The sequence below is a fragment of the Hibiscus syriacus genome, unplaced genomic scaffold (genome assembly GCF_006381635.1).
Source record: "Hibiscus syriacus cultivar Baekdansim isolate YM2019G1 unplaced genomic scaffold, ASM638163v2 tig00000218_pilon, whole genome shotgun sequence".
Lineage (NCBI taxonomy): Eukaryota > Viridiplantae > Streptophyta > Magnoliopsida > Malvales > Malvaceae > Hibiscus > Hibiscus syriacus.
Window position 1 is genome coordinate 1,987,513 of NW_024061774.1, and position 16,340 is coordinate 2,003,852.

At 35.7% G+C, this 16,340-nt stretch overlaps 1 protein-coding gene across 1 annotated transcript; it reads right to left on the bottom strand.

The window, feature by feature from the left end:
• Positions 1-6,280: 6,280 nt before the first annotated feature.
• On the bottom strand, positions 6,281-15,433 carry LOC120156963 (cysteine-tryptophan domain-containing zinc finger protein 7-like). Its single transcript, XM_039168259.1, is given in 12 exon segments — positions 6,281-6,931; positions 7,429-7,595; positions 8,046-8,206; positions 8,348-8,505; positions 8,614-10,487; positions 10,582-10,943; positions 11,182-11,639; positions 11,642-12,445; positions 12,518-12,886; positions 13,009-13,136; positions 13,227-13,299; positions 14,892-15,433. Coding segments are annotated over 12 exon segments (4,866 nt in total). The 5' UTR covers positions 14,985-15,433; the 3' UTR covers positions 6,281-6,712.
• Between the last annotated feature and the right edge of the window lie 907 nt (positions 15,434-16,340).

The following is a 16,340-nucleotide window of genomic DNA, read 5'->3' on the forward strand; positions in this document are numbered from 1 at the left end:
ACACTTCAAAAAAGCTTTCAATAATCAGAAAGATGGACAATCAGAGAGATTTATCCAGATTCTTAAAGACATGCTCAGGTGTACCATTATAGGTATAAATGGTAGTTGGAAAGACCACTTGCCGTTAGTGGAGTTTGCCTACAACAATAGCTTTCAATCGAGCATTCAGATGGCTCCGTATGATGCCTTGTATGGGCGTAAGTGTGAGACTTTTATTTTTTTTTTGTACTGAACTTAATAAGGGTAAGATAGTAGGCCCATACTTAATCAGATGGACAAAGGAAAAAGTTTGATTAATTCAGAGTCGGCTAAAGAAAGCTTCAGACAGAAAGAGGTCTTACGCGGATTTGAAGCATATGGATATTGAATTCATATTTGGGGACAAGGTGTTCCTCAAGGTTTCCCCTTGGAAGACAATGATCCACTTTGGGCGCAAGGGAAAGTTGACCCATCGCTTTATAGGACTTAATGAGGTACTTGATAGAGTCAGACCGGTGGCTTACAGGTTAGCCTTACCACCACAGTTAGAGCGCATTCACAATGTGTTCCATGTGTCCATGATCAGGGGATACCGCTCTGATCCTTCGTACATCATACCCTTAGAGTAGATAGAGATAAGCCCAGATATGACCTATATAGAAGAACTAGATATAATCTAGGCAAACGAAGTAAATGAGTCAAGGAACAAGATGATTCTATTGGTAAATGTGCTATAAAGGAACCATGGCATCGAAGAGGCAACTTGGGAAACTAAAGAAGACATACAACTTCAATATCCTCACTTATTTTATCCATGAAAAATTCAAGGATGAAATTTTAATTGGGATATGAGAGTTGTAATGCCCCAATTTTCGGGTTAGGAGTTTTTTGCCAACCCGAGTTGGACCTTGAATTAATTCCCTAGTTTATAAGTAACTTGACCCAAAATTTAGTGAATTTGGGCTTTGTTTGAACCCATTAATGGATAAAAATGATATTTTTAGTTTGCAACCAAAATAAGAAGAACCAAGGAATCAATTTTACTATTGTTAAAATAAAGCTTGAAAACCAATTAAGTTGGTTGATATAACGTCTGAGCAAGCTTCATCTTTTCCTTGTCCTATTCTCTTCTTCTTCAACTCATTTTTATTCCTCTTGGATAATCAAAGGTAGAGACTTTATCACTTTTCAGACCCCAATCAGCATTCTAAAGATAAGAACCATATTCTTCTCTTTCCAAGATTCATTTCAAGCCCATTCTTGCAAGGTTTGGTGTTGGGTGCCAAAAATGGGTTTTAGAAAGGTTTAAGGAACTAGATGGTTCTAATCCATTTTTCAGAAAGTTTAGGTCTTAGGAAGTGTTCTTAAATCTTTATATCCTCTAGAATTTAGTTAGTAACTCTTTCATGATTTCTTTATTAGTAAGAGAAGTTGGAGAAAACTCCAAAGCTAATGGAAGGAAAATCTCATTCTTGATTGAGCTTTAGACACTATCAGCATCCTAGATACCCAGGTAACTCATTGTTAACTCTGCTATACCATAATAGCTTATATAGATGAGTTTTGGTAGGTTGCATGAGTTTGACATTGTTCGTGGTAGATTTGGTGTTTATGTGTTTCCAGCATTGTTAATGGACTTTTTTTTATGTATATTATCATACATAATATTTAAATATCAGTTGGGGACCTCTTTAGGGGTTTTATGATAAAAAGATAGGATTTTTTTAGCCAAAATAGTGCACTTTGTAGCTTGGGTCTCGATACTGGAAGTCAGTATCGAGATTATTCTTCAGTTTGGGCAAAACCCATGATTTCTGGGCAGTGGTATCGATACTCAGTCAAGGTTATCAATACTGGGGTCACGGTCTCGAGACCCATAGGTTTGGTATCGAGACCAGAATTGCAGTAGCCTTTTTAAATATCGATACTCATATCGGGTATCGAGACCGGGTTAGGGGCCCCTCAGTATCGATACCAATAATTAGTTTTGGGTAAAAATAACCCCAAATTTAAGGGATTAGACCTGAGGTACCCCAAATACTCAGTATAACAATAAATAAAACTTTAAGTGATAATAGTAATTAATAACATAATATATAAACAATAACAACTAAGGTTATATAAAACTAGCCTTGTTTGATGCTCGGGAAACAGTGAGGACACCCGAGTTTCTCTTAGCAAAAATACATCAGTCGGTGGATATCCAAGACAGTGCTAAGGTACTTCAGCAACCAACTGGGAGATGATGCCCCAAGACTCGATAGAGTAAGTTGGTTGGTGTACGATTTCGATGCATCTCTCGATCTCACCCTAGATACCCTAGGGTATCTCAGAAAGGCTAGAGGGGTGCATGAGCTCTGAGATGCAGAATCCTCAGTTGCACCATTATGCCAACCACAGTATAGAAAATCAATATTTTAGTATGTTTCAGACCTGTGCCACTAGCCTTTCATTTAAATGGATGCATTTAGTATAGTACAATTATTAGTGAGGCACTGAGCTTGTAAGCTCAACGTTCGAAATGAGTTTCCGTGCACAGGTTCTTAGGGGCATATCGTGGGGAGTTATCATCACCAGACATTCCAGTGTAGCAGACCAGATTTCCAGAGACCATCAGAGTACGTCTTGAGTCATCTTTACAGGGCATATACTATTTATAGACCCTTATATGTACTCAGACATAACTTTTATTTGTATTTGGTACTATATTATTTTAAGATATATTTTGGGAGTTCCCCATCATTTTTTTAAATCCTAATTATCATGTTTTATTTTCATTACTACGAATGATTTAATTTCAGTGATTATAAACAGTTTTAAAGAAATTTTTGGGTCACTTTTTTGGTAGTCCAATGTAGCATTGTAATCCATTGATCTTCGGGTAAAACTAGATTAGGGTGTTACACGTGAGACTCATATTTAAGTGATAGAACAATTGAACCTTAAGTAGGTAGAACTTGTTTATGATCATGCATATACCTAGTGTTTAGTATCATGTCTTTAGCATGCTTATGTCTATGAGACTCATATTGCTGCTCTTGATTAGCTATTATACTACTGGGCTTTGTAAGCTCAACATGTACATGTTTTTGTTCGCAAGTTATTAGTTTAGTCGTTTGAGGAGCACCAATGTAGAAGAACTTCCAACATATCTTCTAAAGTAATGTACTATAACTTTGGTGAGCATATATATTCACATGACTCTAAGTTGTATTTAGATTTATAACTCTAAGTTGTATTATTTTAGTTTTAAACTATGTGTCATGGAGCTCCAATTTCTAAAAACGTTTTTATAATTGTCATGTATGTACTAAATTGGTATCATTCAATATGTTTTGAAATGAAAATGAACAGTTTTTAAGAATCAATGGTTGTCTCGGTAGCCCAATATGGTACTTTAGAACTAATCAGATTTAGGGTTTATAAAGAAATACATTCCCTTTTATTTTTAATTTCATTGCTTTCCCATTTGAAAAAAAAAGTTTTATGTCACTCTCTTTCTCACACCCCATCTTTCATTATCTACCCACATTAACTTTTTTATCTTTTTGTCGTCCTCTGAGTTGTCGTGCTTGACACCATCGGTGTCATTAGTCTCGTCTTGTCGTTCCCATTTGTTCAGTGTCCTCGATTTATTTATCATCATTGTCGTTAGCATTTATTTACAATTTGATCCACATTAAATTGATTGATTATCCTTTTAATTTAATTTAATTTATTTTTATATAAATTGGTGTCCTGATACTTTTATTTTTCTATAACAATGTATTATTTTAAATTAAATATTTATTTTATTTTATTTTTTTAGAATCTTTTTAATTCTGAAATTTCTTTAAGGATAAGTAATATGGATCGATAATTTAAATTTTTACCTTATTTCAATTTTCGCAATTACAACAACGGGTAATCATGTTGGTACGAAAAGGAAATATAAGGATGCTCATCTTTCCTCAATTGTAATCGATTTCCGAATCCAAAAATTATATGGTAAGATGCAGATCCGGTAAAATAATAAGTTTAAGGTGTCCAATCTACTTAACCTAAAAACATCGCGGCGACTCCATCATCCAAATCAAGTCAAGGCATAAACCCGACACCACCAAAAGAACCGTTGCGACACTAACATTTAGTTTTTGTTTCATTTTGATACTCTGTCGTTAAAAACTTAATGCTTAGTACTTAAATTATATATTTTGGTTCGTTTTAATGCCTAAAAATTTATTTTTTTCCAAAAATTTAACGTTAAATGTTGAATTGGTGTACTAAAATGAAACCGAAACTAAACTTTAGGTGTGGTTTTTAAAAAATTGAAAATTTAGGTACTAAAACGGATCAAAATTAATAGTTTAGGTACTAAACATATAGTTTATCCAAAATAATATTTTAGTGACGATACTTTCCGTCACTAATAGTTACTTCAGTAGGATAATTTTTTTGTTTGAAGGATGCGTACGCTGCAAATGGCATTCCATAGCTTAGTTAATGCTTCCACTTGAGGATGTACCGAGTAGATAATTGCTCTCTAAAAATTTAAAATTATCATATATTTTAGATTTTTTATATGTTTTTTTATTGAAAATATGTTTTTGTCCGCATAGAATTTTATAAGTCCATCTCTTCTTAAAATTTTATAAATTCGTCCTCTTAACGTAAAATATTGTGTTCGTCTGTGCTGACAATCATTTGATATGGATAGAACTTTCACACTAAAATGTGTTTGCAAAGACTATTCTTATCATAAACAGTATATTTATGGCTGAAATTTATATCTTAAACTTTTTTACGACCACAAATTTACTGCCGCAATAGAATACCTTTTGTTCTCTTAAAAGGAATATTTTTACGACAAGTAGATTTCTGTCACTACAGAGATTTCGTCACTATATCTTTTTAGTAACTATTCATGTAGTTTGTATCTTTTCGGAGAGATTGGTTGAAAATTGCATCACTTTTAGCGATAAATAAATATAATGTTAAAATTAATTCGAAAGCAATTTCGAGTATTATCATTCTAGATAACATCTCGGTTAAATTCACATCTAGGACTCGGAATACTGTAGCAGAAAAGTTGGTAAAGGAGGCAATCATGTAATTGACGTGGCAGATAGATATAAGTAAAATGCAGTGACGCTTAAGTGAGGTTTGGCGTAAAGCTGCTTATCTGTCCCGTAGACAGAAAGGCTGGTCACGTGACTGTCTCTGCTTTTGGGGAGTATATACTGAGGAAGGTTATTCGACAGTGTTGAGCCGACTGCTTGCTCTGCGTCCGAATTTTCAAATGATTTCAGGCTGTATGTTGCTAGGTTCTAGCAAATTTGGATGGGGAGAACTGGTACGTAGTTCGTGATGGGAGCATTATTGGAGGAGCTCACGGCGTTATTAGAACGGCATGGTAAGGCATTGACAAATTGGAATATAAAGCAACAAGCAAGGGTTTGGAGTTCCTGGCAAAGCTGAGCGTATCATAGTGCCGTAGATGTTGGATGCAGAAGGGCTTCTAGAGGCCAACAGTATGGAATTGCTGTATTCATATTAACCTTTGCATTAGGATGGCTAGACTGGTTTGAGGGAGGTGGCAGTGTTTTCTACAACGTTGCCTTGAATTTTACTTTTCGTTTGTAGTGATCTTTGATGTATTGGTTTTATAAGATGCCATTGTCCCCGTTAATTTTTTAATAAATTGTATCATCCAACACTCTTTTCTCCTTTCTCTATCGTGATTTTACCCGGTAATATCGAGTTACGAGGAAATTTTTTAATGAGATATTTTAAATATATATATATTAAAATTAATTCTTTAGGATTATTCAAATGGTTATTCTAGTCTTTATATTTTTTATAACAGTTCATACTGGATAAAAATAGTTAGTTGACTAATAATTAATACATATTGCTAATGTGATATTTTCACATGTGCTTAACATTTAGCTGACACATATAATGTATCATCTTTGATGATGTAACTCTAAAAATATTACTCCCTTTGTCCCATTAAAAATCTCTCTTTGTGTTTTAAAATTATCTCACCTAAATTGTCTCCTTTTCTACCTTTTTTTAGATTCTCAATTAAATAAAATTTAATTTTTTTAAAGATAAAATTGTTATTTTAATTTTTTTACAACACATCTCTTACGCAAACATTTTCTTCCTAAAATTACGTGAAAAGTCTCCAATGAACATTAAAAATAGAACAGACGAAATATTATCTTAAGTGATATAACATTTTATTATCTTAGATGATGTGATATACTACATCATCAACTTAAGTGATGTATGTCATCAAAAATACAATGGAACTGGCAAAAAGAATTATCATTTACCATTCCAAAATTGTGAAGAGAAGAATGATGCATAAATTCATAGAAGTCATCCATCAACAGTATATCAGTATGCAACCTCCTCAAAATGGTTGTCTAATCATCTCTATGTATTCTTTTTACGGCCCCAAGATAAATGGAGCAAAAAAATACTACCATATTGAATTTCTCAAACAAAGCTAGAATTCCCATCACCCACAAAACTTAAGGGTGACCGTGCTTAAAAATGTCAACAAGGTGGGAAAAAGAAAAATAAGAAATATACATTATCAAAATTTTGCAGATTAGTCCCACTTTGTACACATGTACAGAGAGGCAACATGGTGTAGGTGACCGGAGTCTTTGGTTGTTTCGAAATGACGTCTAAGCAGGCATCTTTTTCCTCTTCCTTCAAGAGAGGGTATATACATGGTAACTTATTCTCTAGCACCGCCTAAACCTGAACGACTAATGGCCTCCGTAGCCTGCTGAACCAAGCATATAAATCCCTCCACATCCTGGAAGTTGAAATGCATCACCTTTCTAACAGAAATAATCCACTCAGGGTTGTGTGTTTTCTCCAGGGATGCCTTTGCGGCTGTAAAAGCGTTTTGGGATTTTCTTGTAGCCCCCATAGCAAAAATCATTGCCTGTGTCTGCAGAACAGGAACATATTAATGCATTTACCCCACTTGAACCACCTTATTATGCTTAACATGACATTGACAGATTTTCATTTTCCATCCTAAACCGGAGCTTGACAATTAAAAAGGAAAACAGATAAGTCTACAACAAGTAGGTTCAGACTGCAGACATCAATCTACTGCACCGTATTCGGCTTATATACCTATTAGCCTTTTTGGCACTTCATTCAAATTAGCGTCTTATTTCCACCACAATCACATATATCCAAGTCCAAATACCTCAAGGGTTTGTGCACAGTAGCTCATCTACCTAGGAATTAGGAACATTCGAGGAGCAAAGCGTTGCATACAGACAGTTTCTAATAATTACTAAAGTAAAATTTATCAAAAATAAATTACTAAAGTAAATACTCGGTGTAAATCACTGCCTAATAAAACATAGAAACTAATTGATTTAAACAGAAAAGGCAAGCACGAGAAGGAAAAATTGGCGATCTGAATCAACTTACAAAGTCGAGCAGCCGAACAAAACTGCGGTTTCTAACAACAATCACATGAGCCCCACCAACATGTGAAACTAAACCCTTGGCTAATGGAGCCTTTTCCACGGTTTGTTGATTATTTAAGTTATTATCTACATCTGATACAGAAGATGATCTAGATGATGGAGATTCACCTGAAGAAGAAATCCAAAAAAAAAAAAAATAAGGTTCCATCTTAACCCAAAAAAAAGTCTTTTTACAGACAAAAATAATCTGTTAAAGTATATTTTATGTTAGACCCACTAAAGCATGATATGCAATAAGAATTAGAGCTCTAGCCACATCAGGAAATATCCACTGGTTGCAGCTTCAATGGGACTTAAACCAGCAAAACAAGCATTGCTGATTGCTCTTAAATATAAAACCAAAGCCCTTGTAATCACCTTCTTGTTGTAGTTTGCTTTATCAAGTTATAAAGTTAGGTGAATCTTCTAATTAAACTAGACAAGGAATAAGAAATGGCATTCTCTAGAAGATAAGATGAACACAATTACTGCCAATGATTCAAACTTCAAAAATAGATATTATCAAGTGGCACCAAATGAGCAGACAAATCACACAGAAAAACAAGCCTGGCTACTAACCTTGGGGAACCATCTGAAGAGTTGCTTGCAACTCATTCCGGTCACGGCAGCTAGTAGAATCTTTGCAGTAAACAACCCTCATGTATGCTACCTCCATGCATTTATAGGCCAAAGCAGCAGCGATCATTTCTCCACTTTTTTCAAATTCTTGGGCACACATTCTGTGAACTTGAGAAGTCAGCATAGAGCAAGATACAGGATTTCGTAGACACTCCTAATGTAAATATAAACAGACAAATCTAATGAAGTTCACACACACACAAAAAGAACAGTTTCCCATCACTTATGAAGCATTTACGTACTCGCAAAGTTCTATGGCAGTGCTATAAATTTGCATGTGGTTTGTGTCGCCATGTCTACCACTCTCACTATTGTTACTCTCTAGACAGGCAGCAACACCAAGAAACTTAAGAGCAGCTTTGAAGTAAATCTCATTGCTTTCCAAAGCAAAACCGGAACTCTGAAAGACAGTGAAATGGTAGTAAACATTTAGAATAAGAAAAACCTTATCAAATAACTTTTGAGAAAGTGGCATGCATGTGTCAGGGAAAAAAATCAGAAAACGAACCTTAAGACGATCAGCATAATTTCTAAGCTTCTCAGCATCATTCAGGGCATTATTTGCTGTCTGGTTAGTGGAATTTTCTCTTAGTGGTCTGTGAGCCATATGCAAGTCAGCTATGTGTTTCCCCGAACTGTGGTTAGATCCATTCTTGCTGCCAGCTTTTCCAAGAAGTTTTATAGCCTCAGACGAATCAACATTACAAGAGCCATTAACTGAATACCCATCAGAAACAACTCCCTGTTCAGCTTCTGGTGCTGTTAGATGGCCCTTTATTTCTTGCTGACTTTCGACTTTGCAATGCAAAGATGATTTTGAGAATCCACTTCTTGTCTCCACTTGCATTACTTTAGTTTGACCATCAATATCCCGGATCAGGTTTTTCTCAGGGGCAGTCTTCCCCTTTTTGCTGCATGAAGCAGCAGATTTTGAGTCAACATCATGCTTTTTATTTAATCGGGCTTCCTTTCTACTGCCACTTGACCAATGTCCTGAAGGGTCCCTCCTTTCAACATAGTTCTCATCCTTGTTAGGTTTTGGCAAATTGAGTTTGCAATCAGCAACTGTTTCTTGAAGACATCCATGACCATTGGGACCAACATGTGACTGATACTTCATGTTCTTTCTAGAAAACAAATCTTCCCATTGATATGCTGGATCAACCTTCATCTTATCTGCAGCAGAACTTTCACTGTTCTTTATCGGTGAACCCTTGTCAGATTCCTGAGAAAACGCATTGACCTGGCAATCCCTGTTCACTCTATCCTCACCATGGGGACGTTCTAGAGCATGCTGTCCATTTTCTGCAAAACGTGTAGCACCATTGCCCAAATGGCTAATCCCCAATCTAGAAGTTTTTGTTTTAATGCTAATTTTGCAAACAGAATCTCTATTTTGACAATCCACGGTAGAATATTTATGTGATTTAGGATTAAAATCACTTGACACTTTCTCTTTCATTTCTGGAACAGATTGAACAAGCTCAACAATACCTTCTCCATCCCAACATCTTCCAGAATTGCCACTTGGGGTAATGGAGGTATTAGCATCAGCATTCTTCCCTGAATGCTCCTCCCCTTTGTTCAATGCAAACTTTCCGGGATATGAGGTCCTCATGGGAGACGAAGAAACCGACTCGACTGGTGAACCCCTTGCTTCTTCAAAGTTTACTCTTGTTTTATGAGAACCAGAAACCTTTGAAGAGCTAGACATTGCAGCCTTCGAAATTAGTCCAGTTTCAGAATCCCTTCTCAATGAATCAAGGCCATCCAAAGTTATTTGGGAAGAGGACTTTTCCTTGTGTTTTCTAAGTTGTTGGTTCCTATCAATGCTTCTGACTTCTTCAGTGCCACCAATCAAAGGATCCATTCTTTTCCAGTTTAATGTGCCATTACCATCATTTCGAAGAGACTGCTTCCCCTCAATCTTTGAAGCTCGTGATTTCTTTCCATTCCAAAAGCCACTCTCACTACTTTCTTCCTTCATATATAACTTGTGCCCATTTTGACAGTCCTCCCGGTCATCCAGTTTCCTTTTCTTCACAGGAGCCATTTTACCATTTCTTTTCATGTCTAATGGCATACCATCAGATGAGGCCCGAGTTTGATCCACAACTTTCTTAACAGAAACTACTGATCTTTCTTTCAAATCACGCTTTACATTGCCAGAATTGAAGTACTCATTATAATTCTGCACACGTTTTCCATTTGCTTGAGTTGGCAAAGCAGTGCTTGTGTTAAGGCTCACTGTTCTGATGTCCTGGTTAGAACTCTGATGTTTATCGGTGGTGTATACAGCTTCTGTTTTGGCTTTCTTTGAACCTTCATTCGGATACAGACCAGACTCCCTCTTGTTTTTCATCTGTGCTTGCTTGGTCACTCCTACAATTAAACAAATGCCCAAAAAATAAACAACTAGTCTCTCAATATAAAAGTTGGACTGGTAGTATAATTTAGGCTCTCGAATGGATTAAACCTGCAACTGGATTCTTCTCATTTTGCTGAAAGCTAGTTTTATCTGTGAGATTTGATTCAACAGGAACCTGGGTCATGTTCTTTAAGGACCTATTTTTCAAAGATTCTTGCTGCTGGTTCATTTTAGTTTTTGACATCTGGCTCAGGCCACCTTTACTCACTTTGCACACTTCCTTTGTGCCACGGTTCTTGCTTTGAATTGATGATACCTGAGAATTGAAACTAGAGTTTTTCTGATCAAGATGCTGAAGATGAGCTGACAAGGTTGGGTTATTTTGATTCTCAGCAACCGGTATCTGGTACAATGCATTAAGAGCTTTCGTTGTTTCATCCTCACTAATGTTGCACCGGTTCATTCCAGGCCTAAAAAAAAATTCAACAACAAAAATCAGCAAAAGTAAAATTACAAGAATATGTTCACAGTTCACAGAAATACACAACGCATCTATGAATGCACCCATGATTCACGATGCGTTTCTACTTATTTGCACATCAAAAAGCATCAGGTGCACTAGCAGATAAATGTACATGGGGTATAATCAAACAAAGGGCAAAGCATTCGCAACAAAATCGTTATTTCATGGACATCTAAGGAACTTACAGCCAGTTAAGCATGCTACACAACCAATTCTCAGGGAGTTGTTCAGGTCTAGTATCAAAAGGCAAAAGTCGCCACTTGTGACAACGATCACACTGAACCCAGTTTTCTTCTATGAGAACAGGAGCAGCAGCTGTCAATGCTGTTGTCTGCGAGGCAAGTGTCTTATCGGTGAGATGATGAACCACACCTGGAGCATCCACTCCCAACAGCTGGTTGTCAACTGTTCTATCGCTAAATATTTCTTTTGGCCTACTGTGAACAAGCCTTGTTGATGAATCCATTTTTTCATGTTTTTGTTTGAAATTGGCGTCAAATGCATCTCTATGATTATCTCGGACCTTATCCTTCAGCAACTTCAACTTATGCATCTTACTTTTACCTGAAGATAAACTCTGACTAGAACTGGTGCTATCTTTAGGTGTTGCACCCACATCAAGTCTCAAACTTTCCTTCATTGAATCAGCAGCAATTCCCCCGCATTTTCGCTACCTTTTGACTTTTTTCCCACAAACAATGTGTTTTCAGAGGGAATATTTATTTCATTCTGAACATGAAATGTAGCTTCCTGACCAACCTTTGCTTTTGAAACTTCCTTACGCTTTAAAGGGGCAGTATTTTGGTTGCATTTACTGCCACCATAATCCACAAGGTCAAGTGAAGCATTCTTATCAGAACTTAGTACACTCTGTTCCTGAGCCTTTTCAACTGAACAGAGCAGAATATCCTGTTTTTTCTTCTTGCCACTAGATCTATTCCTTCCAGATATTGACTCCAAATAATCCTTCTTTGATGAGTCAGAGGAAAATAATCCACCTCTTGATCCATCCTGATTGGCATCCACAGAAATATCGCATACCCTAGGTGAGGCATCCATAGCGCCAGCAACGTTCACTGAATTAGATAGAGATGTGTGTTTCAAGTCATTAGCCAGCGACTCCTTCCCTCCTGCAATCTTGTTTTCAGACTTCTTTCTTATGAGCAGCTTCTTATCATTCTCAACCTTCACACAATTTCCATGCTTCGATTCCAGCACCTTTTTGCTTTTCGCAATTAAAAATTTTGTTTTCTTCTCACTGGGTTCTTTTCCATTACCCAAAATGTACTCATCTATTAACCCAGAAGAATTTCCTCGACATCCCTTAAGCATGGGGATAGTTGTAATATCTCTAGAAGGTCCTTCCTTCTCCTTCCTTAATAAGCATAGCAGGCTGTCATTAAGAGGAGATATGAGTAGACCACCAGGGGCATGGAAGGAAGTCATAACCTGTATAAAAGCATAAAACATTAACACCCCCTTCTTAGTTCATACTCAGACATATTAAACAACCAACTCTACCTGAAGAATTTTAGTAGGTGATTCATTTTTCGCTCCTGGAGAAGCCGTCACTGTTCCTCCACTTTCATCTGGACTGTTCCCCAACGACGAAGATGGAGAATCATCAAGCCCAAGGCCACTATAGATTGCGGAGTTCTTTTGAAATTTGTTATCAGATCCCACCTTAATTCGGACCTTCAGTGTCTTCTGGTCAGTGGGAATCTCATCTCTGTTAAAACTCACATCCTTTAAGGCAGGCTTCCCAGCAACATGATTAAAAGACAAATGAGAATCATGTTTAGCAGCAATATTTCCACTTGAACAGGAAGCATTCCCAGGTCCCACAGTTAAGGGTGCACTTGGAGGAGCTTTTGAATTCTGGAATGCAACCTGTATCGTACCAGAATCCACAGCAACCAATTAAGCATGAATTTCAGAAGCTGTCTAGGCAACAGGTAGGTACATCATCTTCCAAGAAAATATCAAATATAGAATGGATAGTGATCATATACCTCCATGGATAAATTGTTTGTAGATCTCTGTATGCAGGAGTTCCCTTGTGGTGTCTTTTGATGTGATAATCTTGAAGGAGAACGTTCATAGGTAGGTAAAAATGAGCCATACCCACCAAATTTTGCACCTGTTAAGAAATTTTAGTCTTCATCATCAACTTCAAACATCAGCCTTGCAATAGTATTTTAAGTTTATAAAACTTTGATCAAACACTTACCCAAGGTTTCTGCAGAAACGCCGCCTTCAAACTCTTTCCGAAAATGACCCAAAACGTTTTTAATCTTCTCATCCTTTAAGAAATGAAATCTCACTTTACTAATGGAATAACACAGAGAACGTTGAAGATTGTATGTTAAAGCTGATATATATTGAATTACAAATGGGCACAAGTATTAGTATCGTCTCAAAGTCCAACCATTTTAGGAAATATTGCCATAATTTTGCAAATATGAAACTAATCATGCCTTAATATTGCAAATATGAATTACATCGAATAAATTAAGAGAATTAATAAAGTTAAATCACATTTTGCATTCAAACAAACACCATCATCATCCTAAAAATCTCTGAACGTGAAGTTTTAAGATCATCCAGACAGAAAATTTTATCATGCATCAAATTGTTGCTGAGAAACAGGACAACATTCTAACACTACACCCATTGTATAACTAACTAGAAAACTGAACAAAGACACCAACGGGGCATTAAAACATATTCTTCTAGTTTTATTACATTCCTAGTGATGAAAACTTCACCTTGCTAAAACAAGCATTTATCTACAAAAGCGTGTCAAAAAACTGTCTACTAAGTCTGCAAAGAACATAATAATCTCATCCTCAAAAGTTGACTTCAAAACTTCTGTAAAACAATGATCCAACACCACAAAACCTAAACCCTAGTAGGATTCTAAATTTCTAATTCATATGAGGCACAGCTTATTCTAGTTAGTAGTTTTATTACCCCTTATGTCTAATAAACCCAAAATTAATCATAATTTCAATTAGCCGTTCCAACAATACTTAATAGAACTGCACTGCCTACAAAGTGGCACATGAAGCTTATATATTGACCAGATTCAATTAAAATGGGCACAAGAAGCCAACTATTATTATCATCTTAATCTCCATTCTTTTAAGGAACTCAATAATAACGTATGAAATTAAATATTACTTAATATGAATTAGATCAAATAAATTAAGAGAACGGATAAAGTTAATCACATCGTGCATTCAAACAAAAACTATCATCAAATAAAATTCTAAATTTGAGGAAGTTTCAAAGATTATCCGCGCAAGGCAGTTTTTATCATGCATCAATTTGTTGCTGAGCGCAAGACAACATTTTAATGCCATCACAAACCATAACAAAATACAAAACTGAACAAAGACACAAAATGGGGCTTTAAAATATATTCTGCTAGTTCTCTCACATTCCTACTGATGAAAAGTTAACCTATCAAAACCATGCTGTTGCCTACAAAGTATATCAAGATAACACTTGTGTCTACCAAGATTAAAAATAACCAAATGATCTCATCCTCTATAGTCGACTTCAATACTTAGGTGAATCCATGGTCAAACACCACAAGCTTAAAGCCTCGTGTGATTCTAATTCATAATAAGAGCCCGAAGTTATTCTAGTTAGCAATTAGTTAAATCCCCCTTCATGTCTATAAACCGAAGATTAAACCATTCCTAGCAATAAAGCTTGATAGAACTGCATTGCCTACAAAGTGGCATAAATGCTTAATCCAACTTAGAATTCAGCATAATTCCAATCAAAAGACCCAAATTGCATCAATTAAAGCATAACCCCAAGTTCAAAACATAAAAACGGATGTAAAATCAATAGAATGTTCATTTAAAAAAAATTGAACCCTTACAAGGTAAGAGAAAGCGGTATCGGGGTTAATTTTGCCGTCATCATCTCTGTAATAGCAAGCTTCTCCTTCTTCAAGCTCAGAATTCTCATCCATCTCCAAACCCACACGAAAAAACCCTAATCATTACCCACCAGAACCTTAGCCCCTCACCCCTCCTTCCCGAAAATCCAACATCACCAAAATTATTTTTTATAAAAGAAAAAAACCAATAAAATATATTCTAAAAACTAAAAAAACCGACAACGAAAATCTCCGAAAACCGCCTTGGATCCTACCAAATTAAAGGGAGTAAGTGAACGAACGAATCCGTTTTTAATCAATCAAATTGATAATAAAAAAGTTATCGATTATTATTTCAATTGTTTTTCTTTGTATAAACTCACTATCAGGGATAATAGATGTTGAGATGATGAAGAATGGAATCGAACGACGAGTGCCGCCGAATTGACTCGTTCCGCGTGGCGGTGCCGAGTTGTCTTTTTTTCTGAGGTTCCGGAAATTTGTTTACACTTTCTTCTGAACAAAACTGCGGAGCGAAAGAGCTGTTGTGGTTCTTGTGGGTCTCTTGTTTGGGGTTTGTATTTTTTATACGTACTGTTAATTAATTGCCCAAAGTATGCAAATGATCTTTAGATTATGGAGTATTATTTTGTTGATTTTTTTAATGATTAAAAGTTATAAATTTGTCTCTTAATTTTAAGATATTAGAATTTGACGGTCGTCTGAGCTGGACATTAATTTGTAGATTAAAATATAATAAAATCATATTTTAATGATGTTTATCCATCATTGTTGCTTTCAAGTATTGGCTTGCGTAACATAATATTTTAAACACTAGCTCAGCATCATAATGTAAATGGAAAGTAGATCCACAAAATAAAGCTTAAACGATTTTGAGATTGAATTTTATAATATCTTAGTCAACAGGTTAAGGTCCAATTAAGATTGTCGTCAATTTGTTAATGGCAAATGATAAGTTTAGAACATATGAATTGTCGGATGACCATTTTGTAACTTTTAATAGTCAGTGACTTAATAAAACAACATCCTATAATCGGATTGTCATTTTGTAATTTTTAATAGCCAAATGGGCTCAACAAAACAACGTTACATAATCAGGGGACCAATTATATATTTCCCAAATTAATTTTTTTTTCGTTTTATTTTTTCAAATGAATTTATTCATTCTATTTCAAAAAAAATTAAATTATATTTATACTTGAATTGGGGTAAAATTATGTCAATAATCCAAGCGGATTAATTATTAGACCCAATAAGTTTACCTCAATATTATTTTGCATTCTACGGTATTTGTTATAGTATAGGGCGAACTCGTCACCCATTTATGACGAGTTCGTTCAGATATTATTAATTAATGGGCTTTAACTTGTGGCCCCATAAGGCCAATTTATTTATTAATTTATTTAGAAAGCGTCACGTTTGTATGGT